The sequence below is a fragment of the Haliaeetus leucocephalus genome, unplaced genomic scaffold (assembly GCF_000737465.1).
Source record: "Haliaeetus leucocephalus isolate CR32 unplaced genomic scaffold, Haliaeetus_leucocephalus-4.0 Scaffold992, whole genome shotgun sequence".
Taxonomy (NCBI): domain Eukaryota; kingdom Metazoa; phylum Chordata; class Aves; order Accipitriformes; family Accipitridae; genus Haliaeetus; species Haliaeetus leucocephalus.
Genome location: NW_010973428.1, coordinates 3,561,716 through 3,583,668, shown reverse-complemented (window position 1 = coordinate 3,583,668; position 21,953 = coordinate 3,561,716). Strand labels below are relative to the sequence as shown.

General features: G+C 37.8%; 1 protein-coding gene across 1 annotated transcript in view; it reads right to left on the bottom strand.

Moving 5' to 3' along the window:
• The window catches only part of ADGB (androglobin), a 121,708-nt gene that overhangs the window by 99,366 nt on the left and 389 nt on the right, over positions 1-21,953 (bottom strand). Inside the window, exons 2-3 of the mRNA XM_010584512.1 lie at positions 3,695-3,845; positions 682-774 (exon numbers count right to left, since the gene is read on the bottom strand). Coding sequence (XP_010582814.1) covers positions 682-774; positions 3,695-3,845 — 244 coding nt within the window. The remainder of the gene's footprint in view (positions 1-681; positions 775-3,694; positions 3,846-21,953) is intronic.

The window sequence follows — 21,953 nt, the reverse complement described above, 5'->3', positions numbered from 1 at the left end:
GAGGATACACTACCATGATGTTTTGCACCAGGAGGTGCTGGTCCATGGTGATGCCAGTAAGAAAGGCACTCAGACTCTGTAGAGTATCATTTAAAATGCTATTATTAGAGCTAACTATAAAGAAAGGGATTAGCAGAGATAATCTTATGTCCTTTCAGGCACTGGAAAACCCAAGTTGTGCAGCATCAAACAGGCTTCTGATCCACGCACAGCATTTTGTGCAGACCCCACCCGTAGAAAGGGTTATGTCATTTTGGTGTTATTGAGCTATGATAGGATTTGAGCTATTACAGGGTTTTCTTACAAGAAAACAACTCTCTTCATCACTTCTACTGTAAAACAGAAAGGATGTTCACAGAAGGACTTGCTGCCGGTTAGATAAAGGCGAGGCGATGCAGGTGGTGTAATGACCAGTGACAAGTGGGAGCTGCCTGAGTTTATCCAGCAACCAGGGATTATGTACAGAACCACGCAGGCCTCAAGGCCAAGCTCTGCATGCAGCACAGGTTAACTGTTACATGGATCACTGACTCCTCAGTGTACAATGGTCCCTGGACAGGATGACTATGCATGGTCAAGTGGGTTTTATCTGTTGAACTAATTTCCTCTACTAATTTTCCTCTACTTGTGACATAGCTAGGTGAGCAGCATTTTTGCATTATGACCTTGCTTTTTTCTTACCTTATTTGTTAAAAACTCATGTGGACGTTTCCATGAATGCACTTTTAAGGATGCTGGCAACTCTGTTTTCCCTTCAGGATCCTCAAAGACATGCTACATAAAATATGCATGAACAAAAATGGAACATTTTTTATTAATTACAGTATTGTATCTTCCACAAGATTTAAAATAATATATTGTTCATATGGTAATTCACTTAAGGGGAAAAATAGCATAAAAAGGAACTAATAGTATCTATAACTGAACTTAAAGAGTGCAAAGCTCAAAATAAAGATTCAGCACAAAAGCTGCTTATATTGTTCTGAGAAGTCTCTGTGGTCTGCACGGTCTAAATAGGTCTATGTGAAACGTTTTTTTTCTTTTCCACCTTTCAGAAAAGCCTCCCAAAAAGCTGTTTAAGCTCTTAAGTCAGGCACTCTTCTACTAAGTTGTTTCTAAGTACTTTTTCTAACTCATTTCTAAAGCTTTTAAAATTGAAGACTGAAAGTAAACATCTAAAGCAATATTTAGACACAAATAAAGCAGATTCCATGCATTTAAAACTGCTATATAAACCAAAGAGAACTATAATTACACAGCATCATGAATTAGCCCATTAAAAAGAGAGCCTCATATAATTTTCAGACTTTCATTTCCAAAGTGATACTTATCCTCCGTGTGAACAGAAGGCATCAGGATATATGATGTTTACTTAATAGCATAACATAGGATGAGGAGACGTCTCTGATACTGCTTGTGCTGACTGAGAAACTAGTTGGTTACATGCCTTTTATTTGTGCCTGGAATTTTAAATAGCTTTTAGGCATATTATACATTTCTGTGTGTTTCACAGTCCACAGTGTATTCTGTTTATCTTCTCTAGACCAAACAAGATAAAGAGTTTCTGGGAAAGAAAAACTACAATCCTTTGAGTACTTATGATTAAATGAAGGCAAAAGAAAACACATTACAACAGTATAAAAACCAAACCCAAACACAATTGTGTAAGTTCCTTCAACATATCGATCTGCAACAAACTATTTCAAAAACCTGAAGGAAAAAAGATAAATGGGTGGGGGGCGGGAGGAGAACCTTTTAGGAATACTTGTTTTTCTGAAAGCTTAAAGGAAGCCTTGTAGCCTGGACCATACAGAACTGTATTAACAGAGTTTATATTCTGCTTTCAAATACATCCAACCCTGACTACGTGGCCTAACAGGAAAGTTTAGCCCTTAAACACTAGATAAACCAGCAAAAGGAGGCAGGTCAGAATGACACAACACTATGCAAAGAAGCAGTAAAAAACCAGACACAAACCTTTCTTTAGTTTACAAGTGCAAAAATACTTTGAAGAAGGATATTGTAGTTCAGCTAAACATGGCTGACAAAATCAGGTTTAACTTATCTTTTATTTAAGGTGGCTATAAAAGATAACTGCCAGGTCTCAGGAGTTCATATTCTAAGGACAGGAGCCTCAACCACAGGCAAGACAGGCAAGAAACGGGCACAAGACAAAGGTCAAATGCACAATCTCAGCAGCATACTGCACTGTCCTAAGAGAGGCTATTGTGTAGGGGTGTTTGGTAAAAGAGCTTTAGTATATTACAAGGAAAGAGATCACTTCCAACTGATTCCTTTTCCCGCACAAGAAAATAGGATTGTTTATATTCATGTTCTAAGTGTACTCAAAGGTACTGGATGCCATCACTAACTCTGTTTCTAACTGAAATACCCTATGTGATGTTGAATTCTGGCTAGCTGTTTGGATCAAAAGAGGCCACATTAGAAAATTCTTTAGATCTGTAAATTCATCTGCTGTGACCAACATATTTAAAAACTCCTTTAAAGATGTAAAAAGAGCAATGTTTCATATAGCTTGTGGCTGAAGAACTGAATGGTCTAGTAAACACCTCAGAATGTCTCTTATGCTAAAAAAAGAAGAAAGATTTACAGTTACAATTATTTTTAAATTTTATCTATTATAATAATGTCTGGCAGACCTAACAGATTAGTGCTAGATAAATGTTTAGAGTACAGCCCAAAGACACCAAATGTGGTAATGGAACAGAAGAAAGACACAAAGGAAAATTATTTACCTGTCAAGTTAATGGCAGCACTCAGTATAGAACCTATACCTTCTCTCAAAGGAGTTCTTTGGCCCCATAGGGGTACAATATATTTAAGCTTGGGATAAGGAAAAAAAAAATCTACACATATGCAACATGTACATAGCACAGAAGAAAACATACAGAAAAAACATATGAACAATGCAAAATCTGCATATAAAATAGATTATTAAGCACGATATTAAATGGATTTTAAATATCACTTAAAAATGCTAAGTTTAAGAAACTCTTTAAGAAATAATTTTACTACTACTTTACATAAAATGCATGTACATTCTGTATTTATAAACAGTTTGAAGGAGTAAAAATCCAGATGAGACTTAAAAGTCATTCCAAAGTTGGAAAGACTGAGGAATTTTTCCGCATCTGGTATGTGCTTACTTTCTGCAAAATAATGTTATCTCCTCAAACCATTCTCTGCACACTACAACTGCAGATAGTGTTTCACATGTCCAGAAACTGAGGTATGCAAAAGAAAAGACTTCAACATCCGCTTTTCCTATAATAAAGATGGGTGCATTTAACCTTTTGAGGCCCCAGAAACTGCAGTGCCCAGAGAAGGGATTGCTCTGACATACTACAACAGTTCAGCTGTTCCCACATCCCTGGTTTTAATTATGTTATGAAATAGATTTTCGGGTAGCATTTTTTTTTAAACCATTAATGTGCACACATTAATGCACGCACATATGTTAACAGTTCATTTAAGAAGCAACAAGTAAACAATGCACAATACTTTTAGTTTGTTATTTTAGTTTAGGAGGGAACTATTTAAACTTATTGAAAGATATGATTGAAAATTAATAGATTTCTCAGTAACAAATTATTTTCAAGTTGTGACAAATATTCTATTAAATACAGGTATAAAAAATGAAGTGGAAATAATATATATGTGTCACACAACTTACTGAAATGGGACTTTTTCCAGTTTTTTCTTTCTCTTTTCCAACTTTTCCAGTATCCCATTTTTCTGCATTGATATCTGCTTCATTCCATTCTGGCCAAATAGGAAATCTCCACTTCTCGTTGGAAGCACCTACGTGGGAAGACATAGTTGCCCTGGGAAACAAACAGATGCATGAATAAAAATGAACAGGCAAGGGTAGTAGGAAGATTTTTATCTCATAAAATATTCTTTTTTTAATGTACTGTAATGAAAATTTTAGTGTTAGTAACTACAATAACTTTCTGGCACTAAGATAAGCAAGCCTATAGAAGTGCTAGGTGGTGTTACTAGGTATAAACCAACAAAATATTTAAATGCATTTATATGAGGAATCCTGCTGAAGTAAATGGGACAGCTGAAGCACAAAAGCAGAATCCGAGAGCAGTTTCATCCTTCTTCCTTTTCCCCTTTCCCCTTTCCTTCGTCTCCTGTGCCAGTCCTAGCATTCACAACCCAATTCAACTCTCGTCTTTTTTTTTTTCCTGACTTATTTTCTTTAACCAACCAAAAGGAGCTTGCCATGGATAAAAGACATATTGGGGAAAAGGACTCCCACTTCTAGGCACCTGTGAGCTGCTAGACCAGCCAGTTCTGTCTCCAGTTAATTTCATTCTCAGGGCCTCTTTTGCTACCAGCACTTTCATTACCGTCTTCTTGGGATTCACAACTCTGGTAAAAAGTTTGCTGAGACTGCAGGGATTTTCACAAGACTAATACACAACGTGTTCATAGCTACCAACCAGAACTAGTAGTACCTGTGCACGTCATTTTGCCAGTGCCTACGAAGGGCTAAAAAACTGAATTAGCTAGAATGAGAACACAGCAGCTCCTTCCTCCTTTAACTACCAAACCTGGAAGCAGGCAAAGTATCTGCAGGTCACATCTTAATTATATTCTCCCAAACCCACTGGCAATAAACTGCAGATGTTTTCTACTCAAAAGAACAAAGGCAAGAAGCTGCAGGGACCTGAGAAGCAACCAGGCATCAAAACCTGAGCAAAAGGGTTTAAATTAATCTTTTTGCAGAAAAAACATATGAACTTCCAACTAGTTGGAAAGAAGGGCTAAGGCCAGAATTTCCTCTTTGAAACTCAGCAGTGTCCTACAGCAGAAATACAGTATTAGACAGAGAATTTTTTACTACTGGAGCCTTAACAATATACTTATATGATACTTCTATTACATTATGTACATCAGCTATAAAAAGCTAACAATACCATAATTTTCTCTTTTCTTTCCTTAAATCACACACTTTTTTAAATTTTTTTTTTTTTTTTTTAATGAGAAACATCAGAATTCCTACAAATATGCCCAGGAGATTGGGAAGATAACAGTGTTTTGGGCTACAGCTAGCGAGCTATTTTTACAAACTGGTGCCAAGAAATATATTTTTTAAAAATGAAAGCTTAATTTCTTTAGCAACTGCCATCTTTAGGAGATTTGAAAGGGAAAGCTTCCATTTTTTTTAATATTTGAGAACAGGTTTTTTTAACTCCTGGCCATATCATTTCACGTGGATATTTATACTGATATACAAATCATCAGTGATATCATATAAAACCATACTCACATTTTCGATTTCAGAATTATAGCTTTCTCTTAAGATATTGGTGAATCCATAGAAAAAAATGAGCCCTGATTATGAGTTACAGCATCACTCAGATTGCACAAAGCATTTGACATTTCAGATAAAATGGTCACAGTGTCATAATTCACAAATGCTCTTTTTCAGTTGTTGTACACAATATTAATTCATTGTTCCTCTATAGGTGCAACATTAATTATGACTACATGCTAAAGACAAACACAGACTACACAACTGAGTAGTCTGGCTAGGGGAAAACGGCATGTACCAAGTGACACCTGAAAACATTATTAAGCCCTATCTCCCAGAAGGTGGAAGCAGGGGCAAGTCACTTGGGGGAACAGAGACATTGCTCAAGTGTAGAGCAATGAAATTACAAAAACAAAAGCTCAGCTGGAGTCGAAATAATCAAAGGACATTAAGGGCAAGGAGAAAAAGCTTCTACAAGTACACTGGCAGCAAAAGGAAGACTAAGTAAGAGAAGTGCATGTCCACTGCTTAATGGAGCAGGGAACCTAATGACAAAGGACATAGGAAAGGCCAAGATACTCAATGCCTTTTTGTGTCCTGGGTTTTGTTGGCAAACTTGGCTCTCAGGCCTCCCAGTCCATGAGTCTACTAACAGAGTCTGTGGTAGTGAAGCATTATCTACAGTAGATGAAGGCAGTTAGGAGACACATAAGCTAACTGGACAAAGACAGCTCCATGGGACTAGTTGGGATGTGAGCAAAGGTACTGAGGGAGCTGACTGGAGTCACTCCAAGGCTCCTGTCAATCATATTCAAAAGACCGTGGCAATCGGGCAAAGTTTCTCATGACTGGAAAAAGGCAAACATCACACTCATCTTAAGAAACAGTAAGAAGGAGGATCTGGGGAACTACAGTGCTTGGAGATACTTTAAACTCAAATGGACAAAGACCGAAGCAACCCGATCTAGGGTGGCCCTGCTTTGAGTAGGGAATTAGACTAGATGCCTTCCAAAGGCACCTTTCAATCAACATTTTTCTGTGATTCCATAATACTTTGTTGTTAGCAATAAGGACAAAGACATGGGTAAAAATAAAGATTTCTCACTGTCTAGACAAGAACTACATTCATCCACACTACCAGTAACTTTTATTGAAGACAGCTTGTAAAAATTCAATACTACCTGTGCCTTTTGCTGTCCAAATAAAAAATATAGCTACTACCATTCTAACTGGAAGGAAGATGTATTCTGTGGAGTGATACCTTGCTTTGCTTTTCCATTTTTCTCATATCAGAAATCTGTAAATGGCCTCCAGCCTCTCTCTATAATGTTTGATCTTTCATTAATGTAATCATTTTTTCTCCAGCATTTTCTTGAAGACTCAAATGATGCTTTGTTCTATATTCAATAATACTTAACAAGCAATTGAAAACCCTGTAGTGTTTATCAGTTTCTTTGGATTACTAGGAATGTCTCTATCAGTTCCAGTTGTTTCAAAGAATGTGCTGTATCTTCATTAGCTGCGTGCATTAAGAACAATGAAAACTAGAATGCTAGCTGTACCAACAGCTTCAACACTTCTGATATTTTGAAACTTTGCCCCTTTCAACATTGGTTTAAATACAACTCCTGGCAGCTTCTTACATATACTTATAAGCAAAAGATGTCAAGTTAAAACTCTTACTTTTTCTACTTTTTTCCTATTTCAGAAGAAATATGAATGATGTATGTAGCAATTTTAAATATTCAAGGACTACTTCTAATTTTTTGTATCTTTTTTCCTCCCCCTAAGTCTGCATTTGCTCTTTTAAATATTTCTAGAGAAGCATGGAAGTTTCACTCAATAATAATGATAATAACAATAACAATAATAATAATAATAATGATAAAGATGTTCTGAAGCCATTCCTAAAGAAAATTAAATAATAATTGCAATAATTGCTGTAAGATTTCTGAATGCTTTGGGACAATAATGGAATAATAAAGAAGCATATTTTTAAAAAACAACGAGATATGGAAAGACTTGCCTAGCTGACGATCACACTAAGTCAGAGAATCACTTTCCAATACACTTTGACATAATAGCATACCCTCAACGCTCACAATGTGGAAGACATAGAAACAGCGTTGTCTGTGACTGAGATGCCTAAACTAAGTTGGGGAAGCCCAGTGCTCCTGCCTCTCAAAAAGGATGATTCAATAAGATTTTGGGAAAATTCATAAAGAACTGCCATTTAATTGGACTCCAAATATAAATAAGTGAAAAAAAGACAGCTGAATTTATTAAAATACTGTGTTTGAGTAAGGTTATTAAGAAATTCCTTTATTGCAAGAATTGAATAACATAATTTACTGAGAATTCTTTGAAACAAACTAACTGACACAAGGACAATGCAAACCATTACTGGTATTTTATGCTCAAGCTGGATGCTTCATTGTGCAACAGTATTTTAAATACCAACTTACTGGCAGACTTGTTTTTAATCCTGTGCTAAACCCTAAAGGAGAAAAAGGAAGAATAAATCGCCAAATGAGAGAAACACTATGAAGTTGGCACTAATTCACCTCTGACCCTCTAAGCAGCTTCTCCAAGAATACTGGTATAATTGATATAGTGCCTACAGGGGAAATAGGGAATGACAGGATAGACAAACACAACAGGAAAAAAAAATGCACACAGATTGCAACCTAAGTTTTTCAGAGACTTCAGATTTAATAGAGAGACAGGAAACAGGCCCACAAGGTACTGGAAGTATGGTCTCTCAAGTTAAACATAGTCATTTAGTCTGTAGGCATATACACTTCAGCTGCTCACTTACTCTGTAAGCAAGACCTTGTCAACTTGGTCAATGGAGTCTAGGGAGCAAATATTTTCCTCTTAAAGTAGATAAATCTACCTCTAAACTATATATGACCATTCCTCACAGAGGGAACCCAGCAACATTGAAGGGAGTCTTCTCCAAAGTATTACACAAGTTTTGGTATTTAGTTTCAGAACAGCATGGCTATTCCACCTTCCTTTCCCAGTACTCACATCATTCTGGGTCACCAGACAGTCATAATTTTGTGACACTATGCAGGTTTTTTAGAATTCAGGAAGACATCATTCTTCCTATTTCATTCTTTCCTCCACATAAAGATTAAATACCCTCTTTCCTAACCCTCACTTGCAAAAGTTAGATGCACCTTTAATCTTGGCTTAGCATTTTGATGCTGTCACTTTCCTTAACAATAAAACAAAACAAAACCCCTGAAAAGGAAGGAAAAATAATTAGTTTTCCACTTTTGCTTAGATGAGCAGATCTGAGGCTGGAAATGAGACATCTTCTCACAGTAATTTTAATTGGGAGTATTTTAAACAGATAAAATTGTTTAATAGTTCAATAATAATGCCAGCACTGCTTCCACAATGACTCTGGGGCTTTATGTAGAAATCCGGTTGCAGCCTTGACAGATAAAAGTGCTTCAGCTTTTTCTGTCTCCATGTCTGTACTTTGGAAGTTAGGAAAAAAACCCCCAGGGATTCCATCACATCAATGACTTCTTCAGGGTTTCTGGTTAGTTATTTGCATATGGATATATCCAGTCTTATTTATTCTTTCTGCGATCCTTGTCATTCCTTATGACACAGGTTGCAAAGATGATATTTTTTGCAGCTAAATCCTTTTTCTGTTTCCATTAAGGTTTCATTTGTTTATTTCTATTGAATCTATTTAAGTTTCAAAGTTTAAGATCTCCTTTATATTATCACCCGAAGAAATCAATACGGAGGTTTTCACGGAGTTAGGTTAGCACAGAGTATTGGGATCTCTACCTGAGGACTGAGATGCAAAATTGAAAGCTAAGTTTTGATTGATTTAATGAATTGCTACTCAGCAGCTGAGCTACAGCTACTGTCTACGCATCTGTTCTTAGCTAACTTCAACTGTGGCGTAAAACACGTGTTTGCTTAAAGCACATTTTGGAGAATCAGAAGACTGAGCATTGGCATCTGTAACAGCAACTGTTTAAACAAACCTGCCATTTTATTTGCAGTACGATACATTTAGGTGGTATGGTATGATTTGGTATTTATATGCTAGCCTTTCTGTAGATGCAATGGTTGAGAGTTTGGTCTTCATTTGATTCACTCCATTAAGAATTTGTTTATCTCCACAGCAGGGCATTTGTTGCTAAATAACTGCCAACAGGCCATCACTTCATCCCATCTTAGTGCTCCCTGTAGGTGTTTTAAATGGTCATGAACGTTACCCTTAGCATGTTTTAAAGATTAAAAGATAATCTGTGAATTTGATCATAACAATATCCCAACAGAAGACAAAATCTATTTGATGCTCATCATTTTCACCTTATTCCCTGGAAAGTGTTGCCAATCTTTTATCTTTCCTTAAATACTATCTATTCTTTCCATAAAATGTTTGCAACCATTACACGGTAAAGCTTAGTTTCATTCAAACCCCAGAAAATACACTATTAACATATATCTGATGTCACACTGACTACAGTTCATGGGATGGCCAATAACTAACGGAAATGATTCAGTAACAGGACATGGTATTTAGGTAACTACTATCTGGCATGCCAGTGAACAAGGCTCGGAGCTGAAACTTTTATCCTTCTTTCCTCCTTCAACTCCTCTGAATGCTCTGAACTCCTCTGTATCTACAGAAGTAAGAGCAATCTGAAGGAAGAGATGGAAGTGAGGAATCTCACATCTCATGTTCCCCATTGGATACCAATGTTGTGTTACAGGGAGATGAGAATTTTGGGCTCTTTCCACTTACCAGGAAGCAGTAAAGAGAAACAATTCTCTTTCAATTCTCTTCTCAATTCTCAATGTCCCTTCCCTTGGATTGTTCAAGCAATCAGAAGAAACAATTTCTGGCCCCAGTAAGGGCTTTTATATTAGGAAAAAGAGGGCAGAGAACAAACAGATGGCTCAAATTCTCCTCCAAGTGCACCCTGTGGGGAAACTACTTATTTTTTTCCTTAAGCTCTTCATAACTCAAAGACAAAAGGCCCCTTTGAAGACCTTATTTATAGCAGAAAGTTCTCTCAACCTCTAATCACTGATTATTTTTTTTTTAAAGTAGCATCTAAATATCTCAGAAACCCACAGCAGAAACCATGGCAACACTCAAGTTCATAAGAATCTGGAAAGGATATGAGAACATTTGACCAAGTATCAATAACTCTGTGGCAAAATGATCTGCTCTTTTTCTTCATACCTAGTGCCATTCTTCAGAAGAGGAATGAACAGAATGAGTCATGATCAGATGGTCTAATAAGCAGCTAAGGCAATACAGTCTTCTCTTTATTATTAGTATAGTCAGCAGCAACTACCAAATAAAACCACAATATGTATGTGTTGTAACTTACCATTATTTTTATCTTGGATGCTGGAACCAAAACTTAAAGGATTCTCTGCAGAGAAAAATACACTAGTCTAAACGCTCAGAGCTCTAAGGTTTGGGGAAAGACTCAAGCCATGGATGCAGTTCAGGTACGATGAGCAGAACAAATAACTCTACAGCATCTAAGTTGCAGTGATAGTTGCTTGCAAAGCCTAGGACAACAGGTTTTGTTGTCATTTCACTTTTGTGTACTGGGGTAGGATTTCTTCCTCAAAAAGCACAGAGTGTTTTCTGTGTGAAGCAAGATCAAACTGTGGAAAATTAAAGTGATGATAGAAAGAAAAGATGAATACCAACTGATTATTCTATATAGGCATATTATTTTTAAAGGAGTCTAATTTGGATCACTACTTTCAAGTGTAATATTCTCATTTCTAAGCATAGCTGACATCCTTGTAGGTGTCAGATGAACTACTAATAGTTACTTCAGTAACTTGCCAAAAATGAACCTGTTTCAAATGCATGCACATTTGCTAAGAGAGAATGGTCACCTAGCCTCACATTTAGTCTTGCCAGCTAGAAGTCCACATTTCCTTATTTTTATCTGCCTGCATATTAATGGGAAGTGAGATGTTCCTTCCTGGTTTGCTTTCCAGGTTATAGAAAGGGATAAAAAAAGCTACATGCCAAATCCCTTGCCCAAATTGTACACAGTGGTGTTTCCTGGACATTATTTCAAAGAAAAATTGATGGAAAGCAGTGGCCAAGGGATTGTTGTCAGCTGGCCCAAATCCTTTATGGTTACCTGGTTTCAAAAGGTGGAGGTGACAGGCCAAGTGAACAGAGTACAGACTACCATAGGCACCAAGGGGTCCCACCTGCATCTTGCAGTCTTTCAACAAGTCACAGATTTGAGTGCAGGTAACATCTACATCCAATTTGTAGACTAAACTTCTGTTTGCTTAATGCACTGTCCTTCCAAATAGCAGCAAATGACTACTGGTTATACAGTTCTCAGTTAATGATAACACTTTAAGATCAGGAGCTGTCTGTCATTATGATAGATCAATTAAGATCTCTGTTCAAGTATAGTCAAGGAAAGCAAACAAAACACTAGGACACATTAGAAGCAGGATGTCCAATAGAAGAAATTAGTATGACGCCACTCAGTATAATCAATTTTATGTCCTTTACATGAAATACTATGTTTGGTTCAGTTGCCCTAGCATTGTAAAAATAACTTTGGAAATTCAACGACAGGCAACAGTTTAGAGCATGGCGGCATAAGAAAGCATAAACGTACAAAATACTGAGTATTTTGAGACAAAAGTGTATTCTTTATCTGTTCTCACAACACAAGAAAAATAATGCATCTAACGTAAAACACAGCAAATTTAAAACCAATAAAAGGAAACACCTGACTGCTCAGCCCATAATTAGCCAGCAGAACTCTTTTACATCAGATGTGACTCAGGTGAGAATAATGACCTATAGCTTCTGGAACAGCCTATCTCAAGCAGCACATACCTCTGTCAAACTTAGGACAAAAAAAAGAAGAAAAGGAACATGCCACTTGGGGGATCTTAGTTCCATTCCACCAAGCTCTGTGTGAAAAACCACTACCAGCACAGGCACAGAGCATCCACTTGTTCTGGTTGTCCTCCAAGGCAGAAAGCTGAGGATCTCCTTCCAAATCCTTCTTTATTGTACCTGATTCAAAGAGGGAATATGAAGTCATGTTTGCCCATATAATTGTACAGCACCTTAGAAATTATGGAACCAGTAACTTTTCTCAGTTTGTTTCTCCCAGTGTTTCCTGCTAAAAAGATTGAGCTGGCCTTAGATTCATCTATAAGAATGTTGGGGAGATTGTAGCACCTATTTCCACACTAGAGTTTGGCACTCAAGTATCTTTGAGAACATGGCTTGTGTTTTGCTCCTTTCTTTGGCATTTCTTCCTTGTTGGCTTCTGTAAAATCCTTTTGTGCCTTCTGTATGGCACCTGGGTAACTAAGAAAGAACTAAAAATCTCTGCATGGCAGAGCACCTCAGTACTTCTGTGGATTTAGGTCAACCCATTTACAAAGCACTTAGCATGTGTTGATAAGAAAACCAGGAAGTCCCATTTCTTCAGCAGTGGTTACAGAGAGCTCATAGAAGAAGGTAAAGACCATTCTGCTTAAGTAGGTGAATAATCCATTGCAAACAGAGTCTCTAACATGATATTTTAAGAATGCTCTCCAGTTTCAAAGCACAATTATTATTTTTCTTTTGGCAGTGCTTTTTTCTGCTATATAGTTCTGCTGAAAGCTGCTTTTCTCTATTACACTGTTCCTGGTAATAGAAGTCTAGACTTTATTGCACAGTCTGATTGCACAGTCTCCAACCAATGGCTCATAGAGAGTGTTTGCCTGCAAGATCCTCTGACATTGCTTTGAGTTCCACAGGAAGAAAAACATAAAACTAAGACCAGTAGGGAGCACAGCATTTAATATGATATTGCCACTGGTATATTACTTAATGTTTTCATGCCCATGAGTCTATGAAGTTTGAAATCTACAGATCAGGATAGGCTGAGCTCTCAGAGATTCATTATTTTAATTAGAATTAACTAGGAAAGCTAATTTGAATACATAATTTCCTAATTAAAATGTAATCTAGTTAATCAAAAATTCAACTTGTTGGTTGGCTTATATGCTATTTTAATATGTTAATCATATTTACTTGGGGAAGAACCCATTGTCTCACCACAAAGCATGAAACTAAAAAAAGTTAAAGGCAGAAGAAAAGGAAAAATAAAAAGTACTAACAAATTGACTATATAGATTAAAATTGTACTGCATTTATACACCGAAGCATTTCATTGAATGAAGCATAGGTACTGAAAGCAAAATCTTCATCTTTCTGGCCAGAAAATGCTAACACTAAAAATTCTAGGTATGCTTAAATTTATTTCTGAGACTAACAAAAATACTGGACTTGGAAATATGAGTTATGTACAAAACAAATAGACAATAAAAGACAACACATGAAAGGAAGATATTTTAGGCTCAGGAAGGACAATGTACACTCTCCAGGAATGTCTCTAGTTTTTGCTATAATTTAGGTATTGGTACAACAGTACAGTAAAAGAGTTTGCAGATGCACATTGATGCAATAAATAACTTCTGAAGAACAATCATGAACCACAGAATTTCACCCAAATTGAACTTAAGTTCGTAACACATTTATCCACTAGCATTACTATGTCCGGGGAAAGTATGCACGTGCATGATGGTACCATTTGCTCAGTGTTTCAGATGGTGACATTTTAAGCTACACAGACACTTCTCCCTTCAATTCTGCAGCTGGATGTCCTGGAATCCTGGGCCAATACAGATTTATGTTGCTTCTGAATTATTTGAGAGAACAGGAAATGCCTTGTCGTATTGGTAATGCAAACAGCCAACAAACCCTTCCAAAAGGCTCTGGACATCCATTCAAAACAAAAGAATTCTGTTCATCTTTGGAGTTATTGTGATTAACAGCCTGCTAAATGAGACCATGATCTCAAAATGCCTGTTCCTCAGGATTATCAGGACAGTAGCTGCAAACTGGAAATGAACAACTGCTGCAGCTCGAGATACACCACAGCTCAGTCCCAGACTCTTGTGAAGCTTTAACTGGCTTTGGTAATGCATACGGTTAGGAAGGATTTGAACTGAGATATTTGAGATAGAAGAGCCTCCTGAGTCATCCAAAATCAGCTTTGTAGTAAGGCTATAATATCTTGTAATACATTACCAGTTACAATTGCAAAGAACATTACAAATGCAGTGAAGGCTTAAAATTCTTCACATAAATCTTTTTCCCTTGGAAAGTCCAGTAACTAGCTGTACTGGTTTGGGCTAGGATTGAGTTAAATTTCTTCATAGTAGGTAGTATGGGGCTGTTTTGGATTTGTGCTGAAAACAGTGTTGGTAATACAGCGATATTTTAGTTATTGCTAAGCAGTGCTTACACAGAGTCAAGGCCTTTTCTGCTTCTCACACCACCTCACCAGCAAGTAGGCTGGGGGTGCACAAGAAGTTGAGAGGGGACACAGCTGGGACAGCTGACCCCAACTGACCCAAGGGATAGTCCAGACCATACGACGTCACGCTCAGCAATAAAACCTGGGGAAAGAAGAAGGAAGGGAGGATGTTCAGAGTGATGGCATTTGTCTTCCCAAGTAACCATTACGCGTGATGGAGCCCTGCTTTCCTGGAGATGGCTGAACACCTGCCTGCCAATGGGAAGCAGTGAATGAATTCCTTACTTTGCTTTGCTTGCATGCACAGCTTTTGCTTTATCTATTAAGCTGTCTTTATCTCAACCCACAAGCTTTTGCACTTGTACCCAGATTCTCTCCCCCATCCTGCTGGAGAGAAGTGAGCCAGTAGCTGTGTAAGGCTGAGCTGCCTACGAGGGTTAAACCATGACACCAACATGCTTTGAACTCAAACACTATGTTTCTCATAACCATAACCTCAAAACTAACTGCATTTTTAAAGACAGCCCAGTTTCAAATAAATGGGGCAGAGTTAACTATAAAATGGATAAGCCTAATCCAAAAATTGCAAAAATCAGGACTAGCATCCTCAAAATTTTAACTCTGTTTCAAGCCTCTAGCAGAACTTAGTCAGAACCACTAAGCCATACTCATCTCTGACTGAAGCTCATGCAAGGTCAAAAACATGCATAAGCATCTACATATGAATCTAACTAGCTTTTACAATAATATAGCAACCCCATCTCTCAATAACATGTATGTTGCTACCCACAAATGTAAGAATGGGAGTACTGAGTCAGAGCAAGGGTGAGCTATAGCCCAACATCTTGTCTCAAATATTACGTGCAATGGAAAGCCTACAGAAGAGTATAAAGGCATATATAGTATATTTCTCTAATACTTTGATAGTTTCCAATCATTTTTAGCTCAAGCACTTCCTGAGCTAGATGTGGTTGCCTTGTATTTATATAATCTTCAATTGATTTCTTTTCCACAGACTGGTTCCATGACCCCACGTAAATTTTTAGTGCCCTTTAAAACTTGCACTAACCAACACAAGCGCTTCAGCACAACACTAAAAGCAGCTTCAAGTTCAACCACCATGCCATTATTCACATTAGTTCTTGCCATTCCCAAACTTCAGTCAATCTAGCAAGCCCTACCCAAACCATCAAAAAATTAATCTGTTCAGTCTATATTCTCTAAACCACTGCTGTAGCCTAAACCTTAAGAATACTTAACCTGAGGAACACATGCTGGCATTGGATAAAGCCTCAATCATAAGCCTTGGGTGAATCCTTACCCTAGGCATATGGGAATTCAAGTATGAATTAGTAATGCCGCTATTTTTTCTGTTCTTATTGTACCAGCCTTTAATCTTAATAACAAACATCAGATAATCCTAGGCTTTGGTGCATCAACCCACTGTACAACAGCAGTGCAGCAACCTGCTACTCATCGCAATCCATCAGGCACACAGCTAAACTTAAATAATTTCTTCCAGTCAGTCCAGGCTTCAGCATGTCTCTGCAGGTCCTTAAGGATCCATCAGCAGTAAATATTGCTCTTAGTTACTGCTCTCCCCATAAAGAACTCCAGCACCACTCTGACCTTCCCCTAAACATCTGTGACCTCTGCCTGTGCCACAATTATCCCTAAATCAATTGCCTCTCTTGGCACTGACCATAACTTCTTGCTTTTGTCCCTAATAACCCAAACCCTACTTCAGATAGATGCTGATGACTCAAGTGTAATTCAGAAGATTGTGCTCAATGGCATAGAGCTTCATCAAATTCATTTTAAAAGCATTTTAATTCATTATCCATTCTTACTAGCTAGAATCTCTTTCAGCGCCGAGAAAGACATCAATTCCTATTCACTATAGCCGTTGAAACCTGGGAAAGATCAGATTCTCAGTAGCCTCTAATGATGCAATTCAGAAAAGCTATAAGGACAGCAGTTCTTTTGCGCTCTTCAGCCTGTCATCTCTAGCAACTGCCTAGCTCCTGAAGGGAATTGCTACCTAATTAGAAAGCAGTAATGAAGAGAGACCCAGTGGAGCATCCTGCAGAGACCCATGTGAAGTCTGGCTTAGCAAATCCAAAAGAATCTTCCTGCCTTCTCCATATGCTCCTGAGGTCCCACTCCAGCATTGCAATATATCCACCAATAATCCCTGTTGATTTTCTACAGTGCAGATGTACTGTGCTGACTGTTGTAAGCATTTACAGGGGAAAAAGAAGCCTGATCTCACTAGAAATCAAGCAAAGTAATTTTAAGTTGATCATAATATACTGCCAGATGTTTGCACACATTACTCTCAGAGGGCTTCTGCGTTAACGTTATCCACAAGAACTGAAATCATAACACTGTAATTCTTTATGGTAAGCACTGACAGGTCTCAGGATTATTTTTTTTTTAAATTATTTCTAAAAACTATTAGCCTTTTTTCTTTTTTATACTACTGATATTTCTATTCAGTATTTCAATCATTAGAGACATATAAAAACAAGTAGCATTTACTATCAGAAAGACAATATTAGACAAAAGACAAAATATTGTTGACATTTTTATCCCTGCAACTTTGTCCAAAGTTGTGTTCAAAAATAAAAGAGATCCTCTGGGAAAACCTACCTTGCAATTACCACAGACTACTAAACTTAGAAGGCAACGTTTCCTCAGGCAGCCCGCAAACATCCATTCCTCTTTCAGATACAGGGATAGTAACATTACTTAAGTTCTCATAGATTTACACAAAATTTGTACACTAGAAGTTGTCTCTCTCTCACAAACGCACTGAACAAGCTGGGTCACAGAATGAACATAAACAGATGTCAAGGAAGTATCTGATAAGTACTTGTCATATCTCCAATGAACACAGCTCTGATCTTACAGTGTGTGTGTGTAAGATTTACTTCTAATCTCCACAATCCACTAAAAAAAGACTTGGTAAACTGCCTTTGATAAAACATTTATGATCATTACTAACACTTGCCTACTATTAGGAGAAAATCATTACCTGAGGAAACATAGAACAATCTGTCCAGCACAGGGATTACCAACCAAAATGAGGACTAAGTCACAGGGTTACACTGTATAATTGTTTTATCACTGTCTTTGGCAGTTTTTCTCAACAGTTATAAATATTAAAAGCATCAGCATTAATCATTTTGTCCCAGACTCCTGTGGAATCAGCTCAGTACTCTTCTGATTTTTCTTGACAACAATGATACAAATCTAGCCTTAAGTTAGAAAATTGAACATGCTCTGCATTTGGGGCTAGAATTGTACTTTCTAGTACCTGAATAACATTTGCATCTTCTTCTCATGGACCTGCAAGCACAGAATATCTTAACTGTAATACAGATATTCCTTACTATACAGCATCTTTCCATTTCCAGATAAAGAAATAACATGTCAATCTATCTGCTGTCAACTGCATTGCCATCATTCTAACATCACAGATCCTATGGCAAAGGGGAAAGTGCTCTAGAAGCAATGTTGAAAATTGGAAAATGAAACACAGCCTTCATTTTGCATAAATCACCATCTGCAGTTCTATGTATTGACCATAAGCCTGATCCAAATAAAAAGCTCCCTGGAGACTTTAGCAGACTGTCATTCAAAACTTGACACTGCCCAGTTGCTTGTTCTCTCCATAGAAATTCTGTAGCTTATAGCAGCGGTCTCCAAAGTGGGGTGTGCACACAAGCTAAAAAATATTAGAACTTCAGTAGTGCATGTATATAATTTATAAAGAAATAAATGTATATTGGGCGAGGTGCTCAAAAATTTTTTACTGATAGGGTTGCAGGATCAAAAAAGTTTGGAGACCACTTGGGTATAGCATGAGTTAAGAAAAGAAGTATGTTTCAATGTTTCCGTCCTTTCAGCGGGGCTAAGAATGCTAAAATGTCTTTTTGTTATTGGGTTTGGGGCATAGATTCCAAGCTATCTGGGAAACAAGGGCAAGCAAGAAGAAAGGCTCTTCAAGGTGTCAAAAGCGTTCTCAAGGGTAAACCTTTAGCCCCACTGTGTTCAGTTTCTAGCTATCAACAATTTTCACTGATTTCAGCAAAACCAGATTTTTTCACCCAGATCTTTGACTAGAGAGTACTAAGATGTGTGTGGGTTTTCAGCAGGATGAAGATCTTACTGAGACTAAACACTGTAGTAGAATAGAGCCTTTAATCAACTCAGAAAGCATTTACAAATTAGAGAGCAAAATAATATGATTGAAAGTGTAGCAAGTGCTGAATTCAAATTTGTAAATATTTTATTTATAGCAACATTCTCTACTGTTTCAAGAGAAAATGAGGCCACTTTTTCTGTAAATTTTTGGATTCAAGACAAGAATTTATTTACAGAAAGTTTAGAATAAGCTGTCACCAGCTTTCCTTTATTTAAATTCATTATCTACAGCTCAACAGATGCTAAAGTAAAATCTTTCCTGACAGCTTAAACAAGAAGGTTTATCGGGTCAGTTGCTGAACTTGGCAAGACATGCATTGACCTAAACCAACATTTTTTTCATCAATCCATCCAAAAGGCCTTAGTAATATTTCAGAGTGATAAAAAGTGAGCACAGATAGGTTAGTCAGGAAATTAGTTGCTGTATCAGAGTTGCTGAAATTTTAGATTTTTTGTGTCACAGATTTCCTGGTTTCCCCTTTTACATTACCAGCATTTCTGGTTATATATATATAATATAAATATTAATTGATACAAACACAAACAGTGGTAGTTCTGTATATTAAAAGCTGTTCCATCAAATAAGAGAATTGTTGTTGTTTTTTTTTAAAAAGGTCACTTCATCTCTTCATATGCCTAAATATCTTTCAGGACAATAAGGCGTCATATAGAAATTTATACAGCACGTACACTGAAACATCTAGACCTTTACTGCTAAGACTTACTCCTGTTTACAAAGGCACTCTGCATCACAATGGCAGAGCAGATAAACCCAAAAGACATGCTACAGTTTAAACAGAAGTTACATGCTTAATGAAAAAAATTAATACAAGCTATACATTCTGTGTTTTGAAAGTTCTGCATTACAATCAGGCTATTGTGACAGTTTCTTCCATAGTTTAGTAACATAAGTCACTAAGCCACCGTTAGGACATCTTCAAGCTGCTACACTTTATGTGATATAAAGTGATAAAATAGCCTTAGTGAAGGGAGTAAACATTCCTGTGCTCTGATTCTTAGCTAACGTTGAATTAACATTGGCATACGCTAGACATCAGTTGCATTGCAATTAAGTGATAATTGCAGAGTGAGAGATAAATCATGTCTCCGGGCCTTTAGGTCCAACATGAGATTGCACATAGAACACGAGCGTATCTCCTAGGTTGCATTTCAGAGGTGTTTCAGTAAAACTTATTATTCAAATAGTTTGTAACTAAATAGTCTCATCTCAACTTGATACAGGGAAAACAATTTTCTAATCTGATTTATCCATCATGGTTTCATTTAATAAAGCCTAAAGTAACAATGTACTAAAGAAAGAGACAGATACTGTTCTAGATAGTCTGATACAAATTACTCATTTGAGAAGAATGATTCTTTTACAAGTTATTATGTATGATATAGGGCAGAATTAACAATTTTACTACATAAAAAGTACATATTTTTAGACTCTCCATAAAAAGATGTATCTTAATTTAATGGAACAGCTAGAAAAGTTTCACACTGTAAGAATGCCTATTGGGGGACAAAACCTGAAATACTGGACAAAATCTTCTGGTTGACAGCCCACTCAGTTTCACATACACCGGAAAGTAAGAAAATACTTATTTTCCTCTAACAGTGCTAAAAAATAAAAGTGTCCCTTACAGCTTAGATATCACCAGAAAATTTTTTATAAACTGCTTGAAGCAGTAAATACAAGGGGCTGCATGGCTATGGCCCAAACAACAACAAAAAACATTACGAAGCAAAGGGATGCAGTGAGGAGAAGGTAGGAATTAGAGATACTGGCTGCCTGCAACAGCAGAAAAGTTATCAAAATGGGAATCAAGGTGTGAAATACAAAACAGAAGTACAAAAATATGAAATAAGAAGCTACTTACAAAGTAGCAAAGGGCTGGGTAACTGGATATGAAATAAGAACAAAGGGGCATTTGAAGATTGATGTCAAGAGAGAAATAAGTGATACAACTGAATCCTTTATTTATGGAAGGAAAAAGAAGAAAAGGGCATGAGCACATCCATGAGATACCTTTTTCATCTGAACCCTGCCAGTGCCACGTGTGCAGGCTTACATACTTTAGGATGAGAAAGCTGCCCAAAACACAGAAATAGAACTTGCAGGTCAAAATAGCAACAGTGAAAGGAAGTAAATGTTTACTATTTATTTATTTGGCTTTGCAGGAAGAAATATACATCTTCACAGAAATACACAAATTCACACTAAATACCTAGCAAATAGTGAATCATTTTTAAATATCTCAAGAGATGCTACTTAGGCAGAAATATTTAAGAAATGAATAGGAAGAATGATTTGTGTCCTCAGATTCATTCTAACATAAAGCAAACATTCAAGGCACGGGGAATTGTGCTTCCCCTCCGTAAATGAAACTGATGGGCTATAAGCATCGTTAACCCTTTTGCCCTGAAAACTTCAGCTAGCTTAGTTCCTCTACCTGATGAAAACGAGGGCGTGTACTCCCAAAATTATCCCCTCCGATTCAGAGCTTCGAGGGTTTTTTAAGCCCAAATAACCCTTTCAGCGAACGCTTACTCCTCTCCACTCCTGACCGTAAGTCAAACGCTTCATTCCGTGCGCCCTGGCCCCACACGCTGCCCCTCGCGTGCAGAAACAGCTGCGGCACAAAGCCAGGCACCCACCCGCCTACCCTGGGTTCCTCGTCCCTGCGGCTCTCCTCGAGGTCCGAGGCACCCCGTCTGCCAGACCGGCCACGGTACAAGACACCCGCAACATCGTTTTGGCCGGATGACGCTCCCGGACAGGTGCGTGAGAAATACCGTCGGGGGAAGAAAGCACAACTTGCGCGCGGAGCTGGGCCTCCAGTTCAACCAACCAAACAAAATAAAACAACAACAAACCAAACCCCGCCTCGTCTGTGGAATGGAACTGCTTTTAATGAAGCGCCCACGCGAGCGAGGCAACTTTCTCGGCCCAAGTTACGCGCACACACAGGCCCGCGGGCGAGCACCCACGTCCAGCCCGTGCCCGCAGCCACAAGGCCGCCACGCCGACGGGCGGCCGGCCGAAGGCTGCACCCTGCCGCCGCGGGCCTTAACGGCCGCCCGGGCCC